General features: G+C 42.9%; 1 protein-coding gene across 1 annotated transcript in view; it reads left to right on the plus strand.

The window, feature by feature from the left end:
• The window catches only part of KCNG1 (potassium voltage-gated channel modifier subfamily G member 1), a 31,493-nt gene extending 15,625 nt beyond the window's left edge, over window positions 1-15,868 (plus strand). Inside the window, exon 2 of the mRNA XM_040437337.1 lies at window positions 15,110-15,868. Coding sequence (XP_040293271.1) covers window positions 15,110-15,868 — 759 coding nt within the window. The remainder of the gene's footprint in view (window positions 1-15,109) is intronic.
• The last annotated feature ends 9,280 nt before the right edge of the window (window positions 15,869-25,148 follow it).

The raw sequence follows: 25,148 nt of genomic DNA on the forward strand, positions 1-25,148 counted from the left end.
GGCATCTAGATCTTGAACCGTACACCAGTTCGCAACAGAGATCATGGGATCCCCTAGTGCTGACAGTAGTTCCGTAAGGTCCTCGTGACGTCGGATAATGAACCTTTTCCCCGCAACTGTTGTAGTAAGGCCAAAAGGAAACATCCAGCGGTATAGGATCTTTTTCAAGAGATAAGAGATCAGTTAAAGGTTTCAGTTCTCTCCTTTTTGTAAAGTGTCATAGGAGCATACCAGCATTAGCTGGTGGCCTTCAAAGTCCCATTGGGGAGTTTCTCTCGTCTTCTTCAGCATATCTTTTTTGACTCTAAAGTCCAGAAATTTACAAATTATGTCTCTGGGAGGATCAGACGGACCAGGACGCAGACGTAGAGCTCTATGCGCTCTCTCTATTTCAATAGAAAGGGGGTAGTGGTCCCCTAGCAGCACTATGGCAAGTTGTTTAACTGTAGATAGTAGCGACTCTGGGGCATATGTTTCTGGTAGACCCCGAATTCTTAAGTTGTTGCGTCTATTTCAATTGTCCTGATCTTTATTTAGTTTAGATGTTCTTGACATGTTTGAAAATGGCTGGCCACTTCTTTGGTGTGATTGCATAAATCTGCTGCAGTTTCCTCCACACGCTGACCAATTTGCCGTAGATCTTGCTTAATCTCTTGTAAATCCTGCGCCAAAGGTGCCAATGCTTTGGTAAGGGTTTGTTGAAAGAAGTCCCTTGACAAAGGAAGGTCAGACGGAGCAGCGGCTTGGACCTCATCATGCATTCTGGTGTCTTAGCCAGAGTGTGAGGACTCCTAAGTGGACACATCCACACATGTGGACGCCTTTGTGACAAACTTCTCCATATTTCCCTTGGAGTGGGAGGTTTTTAGATGCATATTTGGGTCCTTTGTTGCAGGTTGACTGTATTTCACCATAATGAAGGTGGGTTATATACACTGTTTCAAGGGCAGGACACTATGTTTTGCTGCTGTATATGTGTGCTTTAAATATCCTCACTGGTAGCTGAGGAGGGACCCATATGGGTGATGATTTAAATCATAGATCCATAAACAGTGAGCCCAGGGCTCTACAGATATAATAAGGAAAGGATGCACACTTCAGACATCCCAGTTGGGAGGGGGATCTTTATAAAACATTTAGGCTAAGTCTATCAGTTGCCCTTATATTGGGGGCTAAAATTGGAATATTGTCAAAGCAGTCCCCTCTTTCTTGTGCTACAACAATCCTTGATAGAGGAGAGCAAGATAGGTATGAGAGAGGACCTGCACAGAGCCTGCAGTGGGCCCCACAGATTCTAATGGAGGAGACTTATGTGGCAGTACCTTGGACTGGGTATGTGTCCCCTGTAGGACCCTGCTGTCAGCGGCTGTCTTCAGATGGGGTCAGGGGGTGATCCAAGCATGCAAGCTCCTAGTTGGCTCCCCCCCCCCCCCCTTCCTCAGCCATACAGGACCCCGGGAGCGGGAGATTCTCGGCTCCAGCAGCGTTGGGTTGTTGGTTGCACCGCGGGATGCGGTTTAAGGCTTGGGGCGGATTCCTTTATTAAAGCGGGCAGCTGGTATTCTTATCTGCAGTGGCTCCACTTTAGATCCTTTATGTTCGGGGTCGTCACACACCGCTCAGTGCCCGGTCAGGAACACTTCCGGTTGGCCGGCTCTGCAACTTTAGGCCACGGCTTCCCTGCCCGAGTAGGCCACGTTTGCCTCGGAACTCCTCAGGGTGGGAGATGGGGAACCAGATGCTCTCTGATGTGACAGAAAGGCTGGTAAGTCATCCCTTCCCTATAGCTGGGATATAAACTGTGGATGGCGCTGTATTTATAGTTAAATCGCCCGAGCTCTCTCTCCACGCGTCCGTCTCTGCTGATGGCTAGCTCCGCCCCCTGCCATGTCACATTTGAAGACCCCCTGATGCACCCCTAGAATAGAAACTCCAAAAAAGTTACTCCATTTTGGAAACTACACCCCTCAAGGTATTCAAAACTGATTTTACAAACTTTGTTAACCATTTAGGTGTTCCACAAGAAATAAAGGAAAAAGTAGATGAAATTTCACTTTTTTGGCAGATTTTCAATTTTAATCCATTTTTTTTCGATAACAAAGCAAGGGTTAACAGCCAGACAAAACTCAATATTTATTACCCTGATTCTGTAGTTTACAAAAACACCCCATTTGTGATCGTAAACTCCTGTACGGGCACACGGAAAGGCGCAGAACAAAAGGATCGCCATGTGGTTTTTGGAGGGTAGATTTCACTGGGATAATTTTAAGTTGCCATGTCACTTGAAGACCCTCTGATGCACCCCTAGAGTAGAAACTCCCAAAAAGTGACCCCATTTTGGAAACTACGGGATAAGGTGGCAGTTTTGTTGATACTATTTTAGTGTACATATGATTTTTGGCTGCTTTATATTACACTTTTTGTGAGATAAGGTAACAAAAAATAGCTGTTCTGGCACCGTTTTAATTTTTTAGTTTTTTACAATGTTCATCTGACAGGTTAGATCATGTGCTATTTTCATAGAGCAGGTTGTTACGCAATATTTTTTTGTGTCTTCATATTCTGAAAGCCATTTCTTTTTTTTTTTTTTTTGGGCGGGGAGGCACATATGCAAGTGGGAGGCACATATGCAAACTGTTGTAATTCCTACACCATTCACCTGATTTGGATGTAAATACCCTCAAATTAAAGCTGACAGTCTGCAGTTAAAACACATCTTGTTTGTTTAATTTCAAATCCATTGTGGTGGTGTATAGAGCCAAAAAAGTTAGAATTGTGTCGATGTCCCAATATTTATGGACCTGACTGTATGTGATATTAGGCTACTTTCCCACTAGGGTTTATATTTTCCGGCATTGAGATCCATCATAGAATCTCAATACCGGAGAAAAACGCTTCCGTTTCGTCCCCATTCATTGTCAATGGGGACAAAATGTAGCTGAACAGAATGGAGTGCTCCAAAATGCATTCTGTTCCGTTTGGTTGTGTTCCCATACCAGAGAGCAAACCGCGGTTTTCTTCCTGTCATGGGATGCGGAGCAAAATGGATCCGGCATAACCCACAATGCAAGTCAATGGGGTTGGATCCATTTAAGGCCCCATTCACACGTCCGCAATTTCGTTCCGCATTTTGCGGAACAGAATTGCGGACCCATTCATTTCTATGGGGCAGCACGATGTGCTGCCCGGATACGGAATTGTAGACCCGCACTTCTGGGTCCGCAATTCCGTTCCCGAAAGAAACAGAACAGAATAGGCATTTTCTATTAAGTGCCGGCGGTGTGCGGTCCGCAAAATGCGGAACGCACATTGCCGGTGTCCGTGTTTTGTGGATCCGCAAAACACACACTGATGTGTGAATGGACCCTTACTCTGACACAATAGAAAACGGATCCGCCCCCCATTGACTTTCAGTGGTGTTCATGACGGATCCGTCCTTGCTATGTTAAAGATAATACAACCGGATCCGTTCATAACGGATGCAGATGGTTGTATTATCAGTAACGGAAGCATTTTTGCTGATCCCTGCCAGATACAGCAAAAACGCTAGTGTGAAAGTAGCCTTAAAACAGTGATGTTCATAAACGTCTTATATTCAATTTCCCTACAGTGCCTCCACAGGTGTGATTAAGCATTACACCCTTTTCAATGTAATTAATAGGTTGACCATGTATGGATAATCTGCGTCCTCCAGAGACAGAGACCCTATTTACAAACAGACAATAAGGGGAGTACAATATTAATGACCTATGATCAGGGTAGGTCTTTAATATCAGATCAGTGGGGGTCTGACCCCTGGCACTCCTGCAGATCAGCCGTTTGAAAAGGCCGTGGTGCTTAGTGAGTGCTGCAGCCTTTTCCTAGGCCAGTGACGTCACATTCATTGCATACACCTCCTATGTGCTTCTCAGTCCCATTCAAGTGCAGGGGCTTGAGCTGCAACAGGAAGCAAAGGCACTACACAATGTACGGTGCTTCCGAGTGCTGCGTCCCTTTGACAGTTGATCGGGGAAGGGAAGGTGAGCCAGGAGTCGAACTCCCACCGATCTGAAATTGACAACCTATACTGAGGGTAGGTCAGTAAAGGGGTTGTGTCACTTCAGCAAATAGAATTTATTATGAGTTAATAGAAGGCACTTACTAATGTATTGTGATTGTCCATATTGCTTCCTTTGCTGGCTGGATTCATTTTTTCATCACATTATACACTGCTTGTTTTCATGGTTACAGACCACCCTGCAATCCATCAGTGTTGATTGTCTTTGCACACTATAGAAAAAAGCACCAACCTATGTGAGCTCCCATGGTCTCAGCCACCAGAGAGGCCAGCACTTTTTCCTTTAGTGTGCAAGCACGACCACCGCTGCTGGATTACAGGGTGGTTGTAACCATGGAAATGAGCAGTATGCTATGTGATGGAAACATGAATCCAGCCAGCAAAGGAAGCAATATGGATAATAACAATACATTAGTATGTGGCTTGTATTAACTTTCTCTACATGATAAATGACAGTTGCTGAAGTGAGACAACTCCTTTAATATTGCAGTCCCAGAAATGCCCTGTAAGTTCGGCCATTTGAAGAATCGTTTCCAGTACCTGATACTGTTCTGTGTAACACAGCGTTAGTTTTGCACTAGTTCTTTTTGAAGCTTATGTATAGTATTTTGTAGACACAGCGGTTGAGGTCTAATATTATGTTCCATTATAGTTATAACATAGGACTAGAAAGACGCAACCATCTCTGGTGCCAGAACCTGATTGCAGTCCTTGGCACTAGTGACTTGTTTGATCTTATTCCATGCAGAATTGCTTCCATCCTCCTAATTAATTACAACACACAAAATGATGATATCTATAGCTAGAAAGATAGCCTACTGTTTAGCGTAGTGTTAAATCTATAGCGTTATGCCTCCGCTGACAGCATGTTTCTATAGGTGTTGTATGCCAAAAACCTATATAGACGTCTATTCCTGGTAGCAGACTTGGAGACGGTGAAATCACTCCAGGAACACATAAATAACTTATTTATTACTAGGATTACATTTCCCCATTTGAATGAATGAACAGGGGTGGACTGGCCATAGACCTTACAGGGAAATTTCCCGGTGGGCCGATGCCCAGGGGGCTGGCTAAACCCTCCTCAAGGCCGCCATTGTGATGCTCTCAGCACTAATTAATGCTAGTGCAGTGCGCAGCCCTGCAGGGTATTGCGATGTGAGGTCACGATTACTAGGCAAACGAGGGTTGCTCTGGGTTACTCACAGTTTGTAGGGGGACCCTGGGCAGGCGTACAGCAGTGATAGAGAGGCTGGCACAGGGGTCCTCTGGGGCACTCTCTGTATATAGGGACCAGGCCTGATAGTGGGTGAGGTGCCCTGGATGTTGCAGATTTAATGTGCCGGGGGCAAGGTCCCTTTAAGGTTTGTGACGCCAGTGCCTGTAACGGTGGCACACCGATTGATGATAGTGGTAATAAGTGAGGAACATGTTGTTGTGGTGAACCAAAACTTCCTTTACTGGAAACAGTTAACTTTATACAGTCTTTTGTAAGTTCCAGGTACAGCAGCAGTAATAAGCAGGCTTTATAAATATATGGCAGGCACAATGTTCTTGCAAGATACACAGAGGGTAAAACACTTACAGACCAGGCTGCACTGTTCCTCAGAAATCCTGTGCACTATTCCTCAGAACTCCTGGCTGTCTTTATCCCAAGGCTGGCTTTATCCTTGGTAGAAAACTTCCTCAGGTATATATCCTTGCTTTAGGCAAAATACTTCTGCTCTTCAGCTCCAGGTATATATCCTTGCTTTAGGCAAAATACTTCTGCCCTTCAGCTCTCTTGTCTAGCTGGAATACTGGCTCTGCTCTGCTTGGTTATGGGAACTTGGTTTCTCAGGAGGCAACTCTTCCCCTGGTGACAATCTTCTGTGCTAACTCTGGCTCAATATCTTCAGGCAGGCTGGACTACTCTCCCTAGCCTCCTGGTGTCAACTAGAAACCTGGGCTGTCTAGTTGCATGTCAGGAGCTCACTTCAGCTGCTCTATGGCTAAAGTGTCCTCTTGCTTCTGACTCTCCCTGAATAGGACCTGAATATTTATATTAGGGGTTCCCCAGCTCCCTCTACTGTCTAGGAGGAGGAATTACACCCTAACAGGCCTGATACACATTTAAAACAGGGAAATGCACATAAATAATATGAATAAAGTGACATTTTGCATTAAAATGACATATAGAACACAATGGCCCTGTTCCACAGGAGGTGGAGTACGGCGTGGCCCAATTGACCCTTGTGTAGTGCCCACATTTACCTAGTGGGACACTACACTAGGAGCATCTGGTACTTATACACCTGGCTGACAGAAGTACCCTCCTGCATTCAACTGTATTGCTGTCCTCAGGATAGTGGCGAGTGATACAGTGGGGGCGGCAGTATTCTGTGCTGCACTGTGTGTTTGGTTCTGCTGGCTCAGTATCTAATGCCGCACTATAGTGTTGCTGGCCCCGCCTACCTATGTTGACCCTGCCTACGTATATTGGCTCTGCCTTTTATCAATTTGCTACCCAACACCCCCCCTCCCCCTCCACAACATGGGGCCACTTTTAGTTCTTTTTCCGGGGGCCACTTTAAGTTCCCAGTCTGCCCCTGTGAATGAACATTTGGATAGCACAGGAGAAAACAAAAGGAAACACGTAACTCTAACCTAATGTGGAGCAGCCAGTGCTATACTCTAATCCTAGAAATAGTGCCACAGTTGAAAAAAAAAGGGGCGGGGCATTGACAACCTCGAGCATTTCCTGTACTTTTAGGGTGCTTTCAGATGTTGCAGATTTGGTTGCAGAATATTTCTGCGACTGAAAATCTGTTCCATTCTTCTGAATAGTTGTTTTTTTTTGGTGGGAAACACATGGATTTCTGCACGCTCCATTCAGAGGAATGGAACAGATTTTCAGTCCCAGATCTATTCTGCCATGTGTGAAGGTACCGTACCCTTATTGTAGGGAATAGACTACGGGACAGATGGTCTCATGAATATTTGATGACATCATAAAGCAAAGTATACATAGAAGGTTTCCAGTTAAAGTGAATCCATTTATAAATATGAAAGCTACAACTTGCACTATAAGAGTACAGTCACACGGCACGGCCGTACGAGCTGCACAGCATCATATTAACTACTAAGAACCCAGTGTTCATAGGGCCCCATCACAACATTTAGTATGAGCCCCCTACCGAATCTAGTTTCCGACTACATGTGCATCAAACTCTCTCAAGCAATTTGGAAAATAAAATGCAACGCCCCAGATTTCTGTTTTAATTTACATTTTTATTTTTATTATGAAAAAATTGTACTTCTAATAAAAAGCCACTTACTGTAATTATGTAACTCATTTTATCTGACTTCTGTGTTTGAAAACAGGCGCTTTATCTGAACACCATATTTCTCAATGCATTTACACCAGACAACTGGCATAAATGCATTGCATCTTCCCATACAGCTCTGTCTGCTGCTTCCCTCACACAGAGTATTATAAAACTGTCTGCCTGCAGCCACCACTAAGAGGCGCTCAGTACAAAGGGGTTTACACAGATACCATTCACTGCAATGGAAGCTTTAAATGGGTTTTCTGAGATTTTGATACTCATGACCTATCCCCAGGATAGGTCATCAGTATTGGATCGGTGGGAGTCACCCGGGACCCCGGCCGATCACCCGTTCAAGAAGGCACCGGCGCTCCTGTGAGCAGCAGCACGGGCTTCTCGCAGCTTACCAAGCACAGCGCTGTAAATTGTATAACGGCTGTACTTGGTATCTCGCTCAGCCCTATTGAACGGCTGATCAGACCCTGACCGATCAGATACTGATGACCTACCCTGAGGATAGGTCATCAGTATCAATATTTCAGCAAACCCCTTTAAAAATCTCTTTGCACTGAGCTCCCACTGGTGGCAGCTGCCTGAAAATGCATCCAGGAACAGAAGAAGTAGTTCAGCACCAGGCCCCTCTTCTATAGCAGTTGTATGGTCTGCCTCCATGGAAGGCACATTCGTTACTTGACACACAGTAACCTGCAAAAAATGAACACTGAATAAATAATTTGCTTCAAATGAGTTAATATGCTGCGGCTTGTGCGGCCATGTGATACTCGGTCACAAGGCAGCCACTTCCCAACCGCAGTATGACCATGCCAATTCAGGGTACGGTCAATGTAGAGGGGTGAAATCCGTAGTGAAATCTGCCTGTTACTCATGGGAATTTTGCTGAGGATTTGCAGCAAAAGTTGTAGCTGGATATCCATATCTGGCTTACATCATTTAAAAACCCAGTTCATCTATATAGCAGCCATGGTGGTTGCAGATTAGTAGTTTCACCATACCAGTGGTATAGCCAGCTCTTCCTTAACCTGGGGCAATGGTTCCGTTTACTGGCCCAGCGTGGTGCCTGCATACATTGGCCAGGGCAGAGTGACTTGTTGGCTGACATCCAGCACTCAAATCTATCCCATCCATCCCCTACCCAGTTATACCCCTAAACAATGACATCAGAGGTAGTCCTGATCATATATTTCTGCACTGTTATCAGAATCCAGGAAGGCTCCACTTTTTGAGGTGACCCCTGATTCTGGACATATGTGCTTTAACCTGACCTTAACGGGTGCCTTTTGAAAACTAGAAATGAGAAGCTGCATGTGATAATTATTTTCTTTGTTATCGAATATCTTCGCATCCCATTTGGGTTATACATATGATGTATATGACTGTATAAAAAAAAAAAGTTCAACAGGTGTATAAACAGGACTGTATTTTCGATTAGGCACTGAGGGCATGTGCCTAGGGCACCAGGAAGTTGAGGGGTGGCAGACCAATGCCCAATGGGCCACCCAAACCTCCACAAATGGCTGCTGGCTGTATATATAACAACTTATGTAGCCAGACCGGCAGTCCCCCTCATGAATTCAATTCTTTGCAGTTTAATACTGCGGTGGGACATGGGAACTGATGATTCCCTGCCCTGCCATTCACCCTTATAAGCTTGAGGCCTACTTTACTAGGCAGGAGGCCTATGAGACAGTAAATCCCAGCTCAGGCAGCCACGATAATATCATTGGACACATCTGTGCTGGGATATATTACTATTAATATTTTTTTCTTCCCTGACTACTTAGGGACATTACTGGGGGAACATTACTGTGAGGGGACAACACTCAGGAGCACTGTGGGGAACATTACTGACAGCACTATAGTGGCCATTACTGGGGGCACTATAGGAGGATTTTTCATACTGGGAACAGTATAGGGGGCATTACTGGGGACTTTTAATACTAGAACACTATAGGGGCATCACTTTGAGCATTTTTAATACTGGGCAGTATAGGGTGTATCATTGGGGCATTTTTAATACTGGGAGCACTATAAGGGGGTATTCCTGGAGGCACTAGGACATTTTAATATTGCGGCACTATAGGGGGCATTACTAGGGACATTTTTAACTCGGGGCCCTATAGGAGGCATTACTGTAGACACCGAGTGCATTTTAACATTGGGGCACTATAGAGGAATTTATCATACGAGGGCATCATTGTTATAACTGGGGCCACAATAGGGTGGCATTATTATTGCTAGAGGCACTATAAGTGACATTATTACTTGGGGTACTATACAAGTATTATTACTGGTGGCATTTTAGGGGACGTTAATATTACTGGATCACTATAGGAGCATTATTACTACTGGAGGCATTATATAGGCATTATTATTATTAATATTATTATTATTATTATTATTATTATTAATGGATGCATTTTAGGGGTCTTTACTACTGGGAGCACTATTTTTTCAGCAGCATAGTATTTGTAAGCATTGAGGAGCAGGCACAGCAATGGTGGTAGCAGCAGGATGACATTGATGGGGAGTTTGTGCTGAGAAGGGGAAGAGGCTGATGGAAAAGTGAGGATCTAAGACGTCTGTGTGACAAACTTTTGAGACTTTGCTGAAAGAAGTCATGAAATTCTTGACAGAATAGAGATGATGAAGAAAGAGAACGTCTATGTCAGAGGACAAGTCACTGTATGTAAGAGGTATGTAGTGCTGTATACTCCTCTATGACCAGGCAGTATGCTGACAGTACTGCTGGCTCAGAGGTGTGGCCCACATCCCACCTCTTCAGCCCCCTCCTATATACAGTACAGACCAAAAGTTTGGACACACCTTCTCATTCAAAGAGTTTTCTTTATTTTCATGACTATGAAGGCATCAAAACTATGAATTAACACATGTGGAATTATGTACATAACAAACAAGTGTGAAACAACTGAAAATATGTAATATTCTAGGTTCTTCAAAGTAGCCACCTTTTGCTTTGATTACTGCGTTGCACACTCTTGGCATTCTCTTGATGAGCTTCAAGAGGTAGTCACCTGAAATGGTTTTCCAACAGTCTTGAAGGAGTTCCCAGAGATGCTTAGCACTTGTTGGCCCTTTTGCCTTCACTCTGCGGTCCAGCTCACCCCAAACCATCTCGATTGGGTTCAGGTCCGGTGACTGTGGAGGCCAGGTCATCTGGCGCAGCATCCCATCACTCTCCTTCATGGTCAAATAGCCCTTACTTTCAAAGTTTTCCCAATTTTTCGGCTGACTGACTGACCTTAATTTCTTAAAGTAATGATGGCCACTCGTTTTTCTTTACTTAGCTGTTTTTCTTGCCATAATACAAATTCTAACAGTCTATTCAGTAGGACTATCAGCTGTGTATCCACCTGACTTCTCCTCAACGCAACTGATGGTCCCAACCCCATTTATAAGGCATGAAATACCACTTATTAAACCTGACAGGGCACACCTATGAAGTGAAAACCATTTCAGGGGACTACCTCTTGAAGCTCATCAAGAGAATGCCAAGAGTGTGCAAAGCAGTAATCAAAGCAAAAGGTGGCTACTTTGAAGAACCTAGAATATGACATATTTTCAGTTGTTTCACACTTGTTTGTTATGTATATAATTCCACATGTGTTAATTCATAGTTTTGATGCCTTCAGTGTGAATCTACAATTTTCATAGTCATGAAAATAAAGAAAACTCTTTGAATGAGAAGGTGTGTCCAAACTTTTGGTCTGTACTGTATCTTAATTAGAGATAACTGGAGGAGTAGGAGGACAGAACGTGTCTGCTGGCACTGGCCACCACCGAGGGACACCTTCTGTCCCTATTGTGCTGCATTGTGGTATTTGGTTCTGCTGGGGCAGTATTTTGTCCTGCATTGTGGTATTTGATTCAGCTGCCAAACCAAATACCAAACCATAATAAAAAATACTGATCCAGCAGAACCAAATACCACAATGCAGCACAATAAACTGCCCCAAGAGAACTTCTTGTTTTGCTGGGGCATTATATTGTGCTGCTTTGTGGTATTTGGTTCTTCTGGGCAAATATATTGTGCTGAGCTTTGGTATTTGGTTCTGTCCCTATATGGTATTGCTGGCCCCATCTACAGTACATGTGTCAGCCCCGCTAAGTTTTTATGGGGCAATTATGAGCTGAAAGAGTGCATCTTTAGCGTTAGACAAGTCTATGAGGTTTTGTTGTTTGTTTTTTTTGCATTTTGCCATATATTTAAAAAATAATAATCCCCACCTTACCCCTTGTGATGTGAACGGAGCCATGTTTTGATATAAAATAACAAGCCTGAAATATTGATAAATGATATGTGCAGTTGCACTGAACTTTCTGAGCCTTTTAGTACAGAGGGTCCTCAGTGAAAAAGCCTACAAAGGTAACATGCCGACGCATCAGGCAAGTCATAGAAAATGTGATGTGCATTAGGCCTCATGCACATGACCGTGCCGTTTTTTGCGGTCCGCAAACTGTCGATCTGCAAAAAACAGAAGCCGCCCGTGTGCCTTCCGCAATTTGCCCATTGTAGAAATGCCTATTCTTGTCCGCAAAACGGACAAGAATAGGACATGCTATATTTTTTTTGCAGGGCCATGGAACGGTGCAACGGATGCGGACAGCACACTGAGTGCTGTCTGTATCTTTTGCAGCCCCATTGAAGTGAATAGGTCCACATCTGAGCCGCAAAGAAAGTGCCTCGAATGCGGACCACAACAACGGTCGTGTGCATGAGGCCTTAATCATATCTAGTCAGTTGTCCACATTCACAGACCTCTGTAGCCACAGGTCTTTTCTGACAATGCAGAAATGAATTACACCAAGGATAAAATAATTCCATGTCGCTGTCATGTGTCTCCATTCAATGCATGATCACTGAGGTGAGAACGCCATGTAAAATCTAAGGCCTTCATTATATAAATATATTAATATTTCTTCCACCATTGAGGAGAGGTGAGTAAAACTGACAGAAATTCTCACTTTCTCACTTTTGATTTGCATAACCTTAAATTTAAAACTGCTAATACAGGGGAAAAATACTAAATTAATTGGATTCAGCCTCTTAACATTTTAGCCCTAGACGTGACAGTAGCCCTCAGGTAGAAGTCATACTAATATATAAAAGAAAGGCTGTGTTGCCAACAACTATCTTCTTTCTCTGATTGCAGCGGTCATATGACGTAATCACTTCAGCCAATCAATGGCAGTTGAAGCAGACATACTTAGTGCTAACTGTAACTGGTGGGGCATGGCTTCTTAGCCTGCCTCACATCTCCCTGCATGGACTATTCTAATAAATGTGCTGATTTACATGTAAACTGTATTAAGTGGAGCTGATTTAAAACAAAAACTATTTGATGCCCATAGCATCCAGTCATTCCATAGCTTTCATTTTACCAGAGCAGTTCAACAAATGAAAGCTGAGCTCTGATTGATTCCACCTCTCAGTACCCCTTTCTACACCCCCACTACAGTAAGTGTATGAAGTAGAAGACTCTGCCAGTATGCATGTAGATCGGATTAAGTTTGCCAGTAAGAGACTGTCCCGATTTGAGTGAAGAGTGGGTTGCCTCGCTCCCCTTTCAAGGGGTTTTCCGTGAGTTTTGTACTGATGACCTATCCTCTATATACACTGCTCAAAAAAATAAAGGGAACACTTAAACAACACAATGTAATTCCAAGTCAATCACACTTCTGTGAAATCAAACTGTCCACTTAGGAAGCAACACTGAGTGACAATCAATTTCACATGCTGTTGTGCAAATGGGATAGACAACAGGTGGAAATTATAGCCAATTAGCAAGACACCCCCAATAAAGGAGTGGTTCTGCAGGTGGTAACCACAGACCACTTCTCAGTTCCTATGCTTCCTGGCTGATGTTTTGAATGCTGGCGGTGCTTTCACTCTAGTGGTAGCATGAGACGGAGTCTACAACCCACACAAGTGGCTCAGGTAGTGCAGCTTATCCAGGATGGCACATCAATGCGAGCTGTGGCAAGAAGGTTTGCTGTGTCTGTCAGCGTAGTGTCCAGAGCATGGAGGCGCTACCAGGAGACAGGCCAGTACATCAGGAGACGTGGAGGAGGTCGTAGGAGGGCAACAACCCAGCAGCAGGACCGCTACCTCCGCCTTTGTGCAAGGAGGAACAGGAGGAGCACTGCCAGAGCCCTGCAAAATGACCTCCAGCAGGCCACAAATGTGCATGTGTCTGCTCAAACGGTCAGAAACAGACTCCATGAGGGTGATATGAGGGCCCGACGTCCACAGGTAGGGGTTGTGCTTACAGCCCAACACCGTGCAGGACGTTTGGCATTTGCCAGAGAACACCAAGATTGGCAAATTCGCCACTGGCGCCCTGTGCTCTTCACAGATGAAAGCAGGTTCACACTGAGCACATGTGACAGACGTGACAGAGTCTGGAGACGCCGTGGAGAACGTTCTGCTGCCTGCAACATCCTCCAGCATGACCGGTTTGGCATTGGGTCAGTAATGGTGTGGGGTGGCATTTCTTTGGAGGGCCGCACAGCCCTCCATGTGCTCGCCAGAGGTAGCCTGACTGCCATTAGGTACCGAGATGAGATCCTCAGACCCCTTGTGAGACCATATGCTGGTGCAGTTGGCCCTGGGTTCCTCCTAATGCAAGACAATGCTAGACCTCATGTGGCTGGAGTGTGTCAGCAGTTCCTGCAAGACGAAGGCATTGATGCTATGGACTGGCCCGCCCGTTCCCCAGACCTGAATCCAATTGAGCACATCTGGGACATCATGTCTCGCTCTATCCACCAACGTCACGTTGAACCACAGACTGTCCAGGAGTTGGCAGATGCTTTAGTCCAGGTCTGGGAGGAGATCCCTCAGGAGACCGTCTGCCACCTCATCAGGAGCATGCACAGGCGTTGTAGGGAGGTCATACAGGCACATGGAGGCCACACACACTACTAAGCCTCATTTTGACTTGTTTTAAGGACATTACATCAAAGTTGGATCAGCCTGTAGTGTGTTTTTCCACTTTGATTTTGAGTGTGACTCCAAATCCAGACCTCCATGGGTTGAAAAATTTAATTTCCATTTTTTTATTTTTGTGTGATTTTGTTGTCAGCACATTCAACTATGTAAAGAACAAAGTATTTCAGAAGAATATTTAATTAACTCAGATCTAGGATGTGTTATTTTTGTATTCCCTTTATTTTTTTGAGCAGTGTATTTATATAAACATATATATGCAATCAAGAAACAAACGGAAGGGTGCAGGAGTGTCATCCCAGAAATGCTTCCACATTTGAAGTTTTTTTTATGACAAATGAAAGAAATTACCAACAAGAGAATTCTTATAGAGACCATTTTATTGTTTGCATAATGGGCATACATGGGGCAGAGTAATGGCTTACCCAGGGGACAGTGGACAAATGAAAGAAATAACCAGCAAGAGCTTTCTAGAGCCCATTTTATTGTTTGCACAATGGGCATACAAGAGACAGAGTGGTGGCATACACAGGGGACAGTGATAGCATACAGGGGACCGTGACGTCACACCCAGGGGACAGAGTGGTGGCAACCAGGTGGCTGGAGTGATGGAGAGTTTTCTAGAGCGTGTTTTTTCACACAGTGGCCTTTATTGCTAGTCATATGATAAATGATCATGGCAGTATAGTTACTTATTTTGAGTAATTACTTTATGGCATATTTTACTGCTTTCTGACTTTTTCTTCTTTCCTGCAGGGTCAATGTTCCAGCATGTGCTATAACATCTTCATAGTGGAGTCGGTTTGCGTTGGCTGGTTTTCTCTTGAATTTATTTTGAGATTCATTCAAGCTCCCAGCAAGTTCACATTTTTGAGGCAGCCTCTGAACCTCATCGACATTGTGGCCATTCTGCCTTACTACATCACGTTGGTCGTGGACAACACGTCAACAGGCCAGAAGAAGCCTGGATCAGGGAACACATATCTGGATAAAGTAGGCCTTGTACTGCGCATACTTCGTGCCTTGAGGATTCTGTATGTAATGCGCCTTGCCAGGCATTCACTGGGCCTTCAGACATTAGGCCTCACTGCCAGACGGTGCACCCGTGAATTTGGTCTGTTACTTCTTTTCCTCTGCGTAGCCATAGCCCTTTTTGCCCCCTTGCTGTACTTGATTGAAAATGAGATGGCAGACTCTCAGGAGTTCACAAGTATCCCTGCTTGCTACTGGTGGGCAGTGATCACTATGACCACGGTTGGCTATGGTGATATGGTGCCCAGGAGCATACCGGGCCAGGTGGTAGCTCTCAGCAGCATTCTGAGTGGAATTTTGCTGATGGCCTTTCCAGTGACTTCTATCTTCCATACCTTCTCTCGGTCATACGTGGAGCTGAAACAGGAACAGGAGAGAATGATTTGCCGTAGGGCACAGCTGCTGAACAAGACTCAGCTTGGCAACATGTCACACGGAAGTGACATCCTATCTGATAGTGTGTCATCTGATGCAAAGGACTAATATGGTACAGAACAGAATACATAGCCACAGATGGAGTATTGGCTTCTGAACGATAGGACAGCAGAGTAGGAGCTTGTCTGTTCTCTTTAATTACAGAAAAAAATGAGGCACATCTGCTGCTTCTAATAATACTGAGTATCACCAGGCACTCCCAGCTCGCATGGTCAAAATAAAGAGATGTATGTCTCCAAGGCATTTCGTCTGATTGAAATTAAGCATCCTAGTATCTGTGTTGAGCAGTTTGTCTGTCCACAAGCTTACTGTTGTTTCCAGTAACAAAGAAGAAAAAATGGAAAAATGTTGGACGTGGAAAAAGCACTCCAGTCAAAAAAAACAGCATAAAATTCAGAAATGACTTCATATACATTAAAAATGTATGTCATAATTAGAGATGAGCGAATTTCATATTTTGAAATTCATTCACACTTCGTTTGGTGGTAAAAGGTGAATTGCGTTATGGATTCCGTTACCATGGACCATAACGCGATTCTATTCAGGAATGCATAACGGAATGCCTTTAGAGGCATTCCGTTATTCATTCCATCTTAATAGAAGTCTATGGCCTGCATAACGGATCCGTCCTCTTTCTGTTATGCAGGAGAGGACTCCCCTGCATAACGGAAACGGGAAGAATCCGTTTTGCAGCCCATAGACTTCTATTATGATGGAATGAATAACGGAATGCCTCTAAAGTCATTCCGTTATGCATTCGTCCTAGAATTGCGTTATGGTCCGTGGTAACCGAATCCATATCGCAATTCACCTTTTACCACCAAACGAAGTGTGAATGAATTTCATAAGTGGAAATTCGCTCATCTCTAGTCATAGTCACTAATATAAAGAAAATTCACATTCTTTATTAGGTGCATACGCAGCACAACCTGCCGGCCAGTAAGTAATCATCGAAATATGTGCCATGACAAGTGAACAAGGAATCACATGAATCCAATCAATTCCTATTAGGAATTTATCCCCAATTTATCATCATTAATGAATAAATACAGGGCCGAGGGTCAAAGAGATATTGGAGGGAGTTTTTCATGGCTACTACACCGATTTTCTGTTATAGAAAAGTCTGAGATTTTTGCAAAAGTTCCCCTTTTGCACAAACAGTTGAGACCTATTGCCTATTTGTGCTACAGTTGACACTTTTCAATGAGGTATGCGGGAAGGGGGCAGGGTCTATTTAGCCTGACAAATTTAAGAAAACAAATCTGGCGTAAATTACACCTCAGTTTTACAACAGCTCTGCAGATTTTAGCTTCTGGTGCATAAGCCTCCCAAGATTAGCCAAAATTATGAAGAGACGTGCATCTCTTAATTTTGGCACATCTTACATCAGTAGACTCAATACTAAGCCCATCGTATGAAACACTATTCTTAGTAAATTTTACTGAGTGAATGAATGGGTATGCACAGATTTATCTGCAGCTGGAAATGGAAACAGTCAGGGCTAATCTGAAATACAACTCTATAAAATGAATTAAGCATGTTATCCACTAAGGGTATGGCCACATGGTCATGTTTCCTGATGCAGATTTGGAAGCCAGAATTCAGGCGTGGATCATAAAAGAAAGTATAACAGACATGTTCTCCTCTTTTTTTGAATTCACTCCTGGTGTTCGTTTCCTTCATCAGGAACCCTGACCATGTGGCCGTACCCTAACAGTCATAAATGCATATGCAAAGAGGTATTTCCCAACGGAGAGAACCATCTCGTCAGTGACACCTATTGGAAGTGGAGCCAAGTTTCCAACAAGTTTTGGGATTTGCCAAGGGAATATAGCCAGGCCAGATATCCATCTGTAGACAGATGTTTTAGGGTTCTTGCCCTCCGTCAGTATGCAGTATGATTCTGGCTGGCTCAGTGCGATGCCTTGGAAGAGGCATAGGCTGGATAGCTGTCTACGAATGGATATCTGGCCTTGCTATATTCCCTTTTCAAATCCAAAGGCTTGTTGGAAACTCAGATATTGACTCAGAGGGATCCACTTCCAATAGGTGGCACTGACAAGATGGTTCGATTCCTTATGAGATACCTCTTTGCATACTCGTTTCCCATGGAGCATTGCCAATAAGTCGCCATACCATGGAGTACTTCCAGTAAGTCTCTATACAAGACTGGTCTCTTTAAGGAAATTCAGCACCTTGCCTAAGTCATAAATGCAAATAATAACAGTACCGAATTGACACAAGCTTCCAGCTGCAGAACATCTAGTTCCTGATTCAAGACAGCAATTCTTTCTGAAAATATATACAAAATTTGTGCTGTGTCACTTGTCACTACCAATTGAGCATCAAGATAATTAGGTTCACTTCATCAAATCACATTAGAAACGGATGCAGATGTGAACACATGGCGTATGATGTCATTAGCCTGATAATGAGCCACCGTGGGTGCATGCACCTTGAGAAAGTCCTTTCTTAGATGAAACGCATCAGTAATTTAACCCCCCAATATGCAGAGATGGAAGGATCACCATCTTCCCTCATTTTGCTGCATGCAGTCGGGTTGCCAACTGAAAGGCTTATTGAGTGCAGAAACTTTCATCCCCAGCCTTTTTTCCTGTTATCGTAACTTCTTTACTGCTAGACATTTCAAAATGCTTTGACTTATTATGTGGACACAACAATCCATGTACACCATATTTGCGCAAAATCTTGCACTTTGCGATGTTTGAAAAATTGTCTTAAAATTATGCAGACTTAGCAGTCACTGTACTTTCACACAATTTCATTTAATAGAGAATGATGTAAATAACACATTTCTAAATCACTTCATTTAAAATAATATGCCTGCATCCACCTGAAAAAAAAGATGTAAAGTCATAGCCATTAGGGGTCTCACTTCCACCTAATTTACAGTCCACTGCGTGTTGTCAGGCAAGATCCATTCTTAGTAACAGAGACAGCAAAGAGGAAATGGGGCGTGTCAGAGGTAGCTGAGATCCTGAGCCTGGTAAAAGAACTGCTCCTACACTGCTTTTAAATTCACATGAGCCTCCTGTCTTTCTGTAAGTGTGATTTCACCCTTCTTATCTGTTCTGCGAGCTCCAGAGCTGAATACAAACATAGTGGGAAGTAAGGGCAAGGACATCACAGCAGTACAGTGCTGGCCGATTTCACAGAATGGATATGCCCCCTGCTTCTCAGTGATATGCATCTAGCTGTGCAGCTGAAACAGGAAATAATATGGCTGAAAAAAAGACTTTAAGGAAGCCCAGAAAACACCTGTTCCTTCACAGTCAGGATTGTACAAGGAAGCACAGCCATTATTCAAACTTTGTTTGAAAACTCAGGTACGATATAAGAAAAGTTGACTTCAAAATTCTCATGATAAATTCCCCCTCATAATCTTCAATACCTATTGCACAATTGGCTGTCCATATTGCAAGCAGACTTGATACTTGATACTTTTACATGCGGTGGCTCATCATGAGGACAATACCGTTGTATCGGTCCATATTTGAAGCTGTGATGTTATTTCATGGAGTGAAAATTAGAGATCTTGCTTCTCAAGTGATGCTGCATGATTTGTGCAAAAATTCACCGCACCAGGTTGTCGCTGTGGTCTGCTGTTTCAAATTAGTAGCTAGACCTTATATATAATGCAGCTGTTGTCTATACAGTCCTATAATTATTAGCTTTTGTGACTGATAATGGGTTGCTCAACTGATTTTGGAGGGTTGTCATTGGGATTAGCCCTGACTTTGTTTCTATTTTCAGCTATAGTTACATCTGTGTATGTTCACTCAATTTCTCTTTCCTATCCATTTAGTAAATTACTAATAATAAATTGTGGAGGAATTCCTAATATGAATTGATTGGAATTATGTGATTCCTGTCATCGCACATATTCCGATGATTACTTACTGGCCAGTAGAATGTGCTGAGTATGCGTCAAATAATGAATGTGATTTTTTGATGTATGGATTTGTGATTTTTACATTTTCTATATATATGAATAAACTCATTAATCTTATAGCATTTTCATAAGTGGAGTGCTCTATCCAGATTGAACCATTTGTGGTCTTTTCTTTTGTATAGTCTTTGTGGATGTTGACCATCCATACTCATATTACTCAATATAGAATTGGTTGCAGCTGTCTACTGAGTTTTGCTTTTTTTCAGTTATGTTTCCAATAATAACAGAATAGTGAGTGCTGCTCTAGAGTACATATAGGCTGCAACTCAGGATCGGTACAGGATCAGAAATATATGCAATGACTCCTCCAGCAGAATATCAAGTGCAGCTCTGGAGTATAATACAGGATGTAACTCATGATCAGTACAGTATAAGTAATGTATGTACTCAGTGACTCCTCCAGCAGAATAGTGAATGTAGCTCTGGAGTATAATACAGGATTCAACTCAAGGATCAGTAAAGGAATGTAACATGTGTAAACATAGACTATAGTGAATACAGCTCTGAAGTATAATACAGGATGTAACTCAGGATCAGTACAGGATAAGTAATGTATCATATGTACACATAGACTTCTCCAGCAGAATATTGAAACGATTAAATAAATTAAAATTTACTGAAAATAAATTAATGAAAATCAGACATTGACTTTGAATTGTGGTTCAACTGAATAATTTATAAAACAGACTAATGAAACTGGCCTGGACAAAAATAACGGTGCCCTGAATTTAATATTTTGTTGCACAACCTTTTGATGCAATCAATCAATTTCTGTAACTCTCAGTCAGACGTCTGCACCGGTCCACAGGTATTTTCGTCCACTCTTCATGAGTGAGCAAACTGATCCAGCTGTCTCAGGTTTGAAGGTTGCCTTCTCTAGATTGCATGTTTCAGTTCCTGGATGTTTTTAGCTGTGTGTTTTGGGTCATTATCCTGTTGGAGGACCCATGACCTGCAACTGAGACCAAGCTTTCTGACATTGGGCAGCACATTTTGCTCCAGAATGCCTTGATAGTCTTGAGATTTCATTGTACCCTTCACAAATTCAAGACACCCTGTGCCAGATGCAGCAAAGCAGCCCCAAAACATAACCAAGCCTCCTCAATGTATCACAGAGGGTACAATGTTCTTTTCTTTGTATACTTCATTTCTGTGAACATAGAACTGATGTGACCTGCCAAAAAGCTCCAGTTTTTTCTCATCTGTCCAAAGGACATTCTCCCAGAAGCCTTGTGGCTTTTCAATATGGATTTTGGCAAATTCCAGTCTCACTTTTTTATGATTTGCTTTCAGCAGTGGTTTCTTCCTCGGTCATCTTCCATTAAGTTTACTTTAGCTAAGACAGCGACGGATGGTGCGATCTGACACTGATGTACCTTGGAGTTCACCTTTAATCTCTTTGAATTTTGTTCTGAGCTCGGTATTGCCCATCTCTTCAATTTGTCATCAATTTTCCTTGCGGCCACAACCAAGGAGGTTGGCTACAGTCCCGTAGACCTTAAACTTCGTAATTATATGTGCAACTGTAGTAACAGGAACATCAAGCTGTTTGGAGATGGTCTTATAGCCTTTACTTTTAACATATTTGTCTATGATTTTCTAGCTAATCTCCTGAGACAACTCTCTTCTTAGCTTTCTTTGGTCAATGTTCTATGAGGTACACACCATGATATTAAACAGCACAGTGACTACTTTTCACCCTTGAAATAGGCAGACTGACTGATTACCAGTTTGAAGACACCTATAATGCTAATTACAGGACAAACCTTAGTTTAACATGTCCCTATGGTCAAATTATTTTGAATTTTTCTAGGGGTACCGTCATTTTTGCCCATCCCAGTTTCATTATTCTTTTTTATTTATTTTTATTATTCTGTTGAACCACAATTCAAAAGCAATGTCTGATTTTCATTAGCTGATTTTTAGTCATTTATATATGCACTTTATTTATATATGCACTGTGATATTGAAAAGGTGAGCATATGGCATTTGATGTGCATGCGTGGAGCCCATAGGCTTACAACATTGAAACTGTAGAATGACAATGTGACTTAATTCACACTGCACAAACCTCCTTATAGCTCTACTGATACTAATGAAAGGCAACATCTGTATTCATCACATGCAGTCTCTCAAGTTGAAGAAACCCATAAACCAGTAGTTAATAGGGCTGGACACACGGCAAATTACCAAGCACTATCTCACTTCAGCCATTATAACATATCTTCATTAATAAAGCTGTGCTCAGTATATCTTTATAGCATTAACATTTTTTAGGCTGGATGGCAGTTTTGATGGGACATGACTGGCTTTGCAACCTACAAAATAAGCAAGGACAATGACGATGTCTACAGCTCTGGGCACTTTTGAAGGGAATCTGTCACTAGGACACAGATGTACCATCTAGTATGCCTGCATACTCTTGGGCTTCATGCAAATATCTCTATTTTTTTTCAGTGTGCTATCTCCATTTTTTGCAGATGGCGCACTTACCCATTCATTCCTATGGGGCCATGCACAATTCTGTGTTTTTTTACGGATCTGTGTGGCCTTCCGGAAAATTATTGAACATTTGCTATTCTTGTCCGTATTGCAGACAAGAATAATCCTTTATTCATTTGATGGGAGTGAGAAAAATAGAGAATGCAAAAGGAAAGTATCCGTATTTTGCGGACTGAAATGCAGACACAGGCCGTGTGCATGAAGCCTAAATAAGATGGTTGGACTTGATGGTTTCTTATAGATGGTGCTGTCAGATTTTTATATTTCGTAATATTAGATTGATGGTAACAAGCTCAGACTGATTATTCTCCAGGTTTCTAAAGTCAAGTTCGTCTTCAAGGATCCTTCTCTGTTGCTACACACTGAAGCCAAGCATTAATAAGAGGCTGGGGGTCATACTCAGTATTATTTTTACTTGTAGCATGTTAAGATTGATAGCTGAGGCCCCTGATTGCTCCTATTACAGCTGATTGCCCTATTATCCAGAGCCAGGCAGTATAAGGGATACCAATGGGCCATTTAATATCATATCTGACATAAAAGTGGCAGCTTGACCTGGCAAAGTGACTTCTAAATCCTTTACTTGTCTTGTATCGATGCAGAATAACATCTCGTCTTATGTCTTTCACATCTAAAGTTAAAAAAGGGATTCAAGTTATATAAAGTTATCCTCTAGCCACAGGATAGGGTATAATTATTAGATAGGAGGGGGTCTGACCGCAAAATCCCCATACTCCCATAGAAATATATGGAGCGGCCGTGCGCATCCCCAACTGATGTGCTCCATTCATTTAGAGGGGCTACAGGGGGTATGGGGCCTCTGTTCTCATGATTTGTGGGGGTCTTTTTAATAGTAATTCCCTATCCTGTGGTTAGGGGATAAATTTATATAACCGGAATACCCCTTTAAATGTACTGTAAACTAGAGAGCACAGACAATAGTTAAAGTGGTTATCCCATTAGGACAACTTATACGTGTCTGATTGGCAGGGGTCAGACTCTGGGGTCCTTGCTGAGCATGAGAAGGGGGCCCTTGTTCCCTGGTTGAATGGTGCAAGAGGCACACATGTATTTTCCACTTCATTCAACTCTGTGGGACTCCTAGAGATAGCTGAGTACAAGCCCTCAGCTATTTCTGGCAGCCTCATAGAGCTGAGTGGAGCGGCATCGCGCACATGTGACCGCCGCTCCTTTCAAACAGGGGAGAACGAGCCCTGCAGTTGTACCCTTGAGGATCAAACTCTTATCCCCTATTCTGTGGATAGGGGATAAGTTGTCTTTGTGGAACAACCCCATTAGACAAACAGATCTGATGCTTCTGTTTCATGTCTGACAGCAGTGAGGCATTAAGTCGCTGTTTGTTCCCAGGGTCAACCAGCAGAATTTTATAAACAGCTAAATATGTGAATGGAGAGAATAAGCGCAGAAAAAGTAAATCAGATCATATATTACTTAAGCTGGCGGTACAATTTAAGCATGTAATATCCAAGTTTGCTAAAAAGCCACAACACTCAGAAACCAGACTGAACAGTCAATAGCTTTAATATAGAATATTTTTGTTTCAAAGCAGAAAAAAAATTCTTAATGGGGGGGGGTTATCATTATTTACACCAGAAAACTGATGTAAATGATGACTGAAATCTACACCATCTAGGAGCTGGCTTAGATTTCAGTGTAGGCACATGGACTGCCGGAGGATGCACCGAATTTATTAGAAGGTAAGCGCATCGTCATAACTTAATTAAGCGCATCCTCCGGCGGATTGCCCCCCTTTGTGGTTGAAACTTATATTTTTGCCATAAATTATATTGTTTCTAAACTGTTATCTGTAAATATCTGTACATAGAGACGTGGTCGCCTGGACTGTGATGAATAAAGTGGTGAGATAACGTGTCTGTCCTCTGTATTCATTCTCCTCCTTGGGTGTCCGCAGAGTCCAGGTGAGCTCCCTTTGCACATCCTGCGCTTCAGAGGACTATTCCGTTGTACACAGGCTTCCATATGGAGGATTTAGGGAGGGGGGAATGAGTCATTAGAAAACACAGATGTTCTGTAACTGGTTATCATGGGGAGAGGAGTTTATGTGACAGTTGTAACAACAAGTAGGACGCTTTGTTTCCCAGACTGAAAAAAACTTTGCAATAGAAAGTCAAGCAGGTTTGCCATCCTTGCTGTGATAACTGAATTAATCTCCTGCAGCACAGCTCACTGCTCACATTGTTCAGACAGATAGAGCAGCTCATAGCGGGATATCTTCGGGATGTGGGATTTCTATTAGAAAACACATTGGGCAGATTTACTGATTTTAAAGATGCCATAAACATAGATGGGGGGCATATTAACTAAAACCGGCTTTTTACACCAGTCTTAGTTTTCCCCTTGCTCTGCCCTAAAATTCATCTAATTCTATGTGCCTGGCAATAAAAGGGGCTGGCTTAGTTTTTTGCCAACATTTACCAGGCGTAAATTTGCAAAGGCTGAAGTCCTGGCTCTGGCACTGCTCCGACGTGCCCCTGCCTCGCTCAACTGGTGAACATGGCGTAAAACCGACTGTGCAACTAAATATTGTTGCAAGGCCGGTTAAAAAGGGGACTTGCAACTATTTTATCGACGCAATTCCCTTAAGTAAATGTGCCTCAGGGTGTCACCGGTTGGATAATAAATTTGGTGTATGGCTAGACGCTATTTTCTAAGTTCATACCATCTATTGGTTGGCTTAGGTTGAGATTGAATTTTACACCAGAATTGTGGCACAATCTTGTAGAATATCAGACCATACCTCTTTCCTGTGAAGCCTTGTCTGCTGTCTAAAAAACGACATGCATTTTCAGGCTAGGCACCTCTAATTTCTCT

Source organism: Bufo bufo, chromosome 6 (genome assembly GCF_905171765.1).
Source record: "Bufo bufo chromosome 6, aBufBuf1.1, whole genome shotgun sequence".
Taxonomy (NCBI): Eukaryota; Metazoa; Chordata; class Amphibia; order Anura; family Bufonidae; genus Bufo; species Bufo bufo.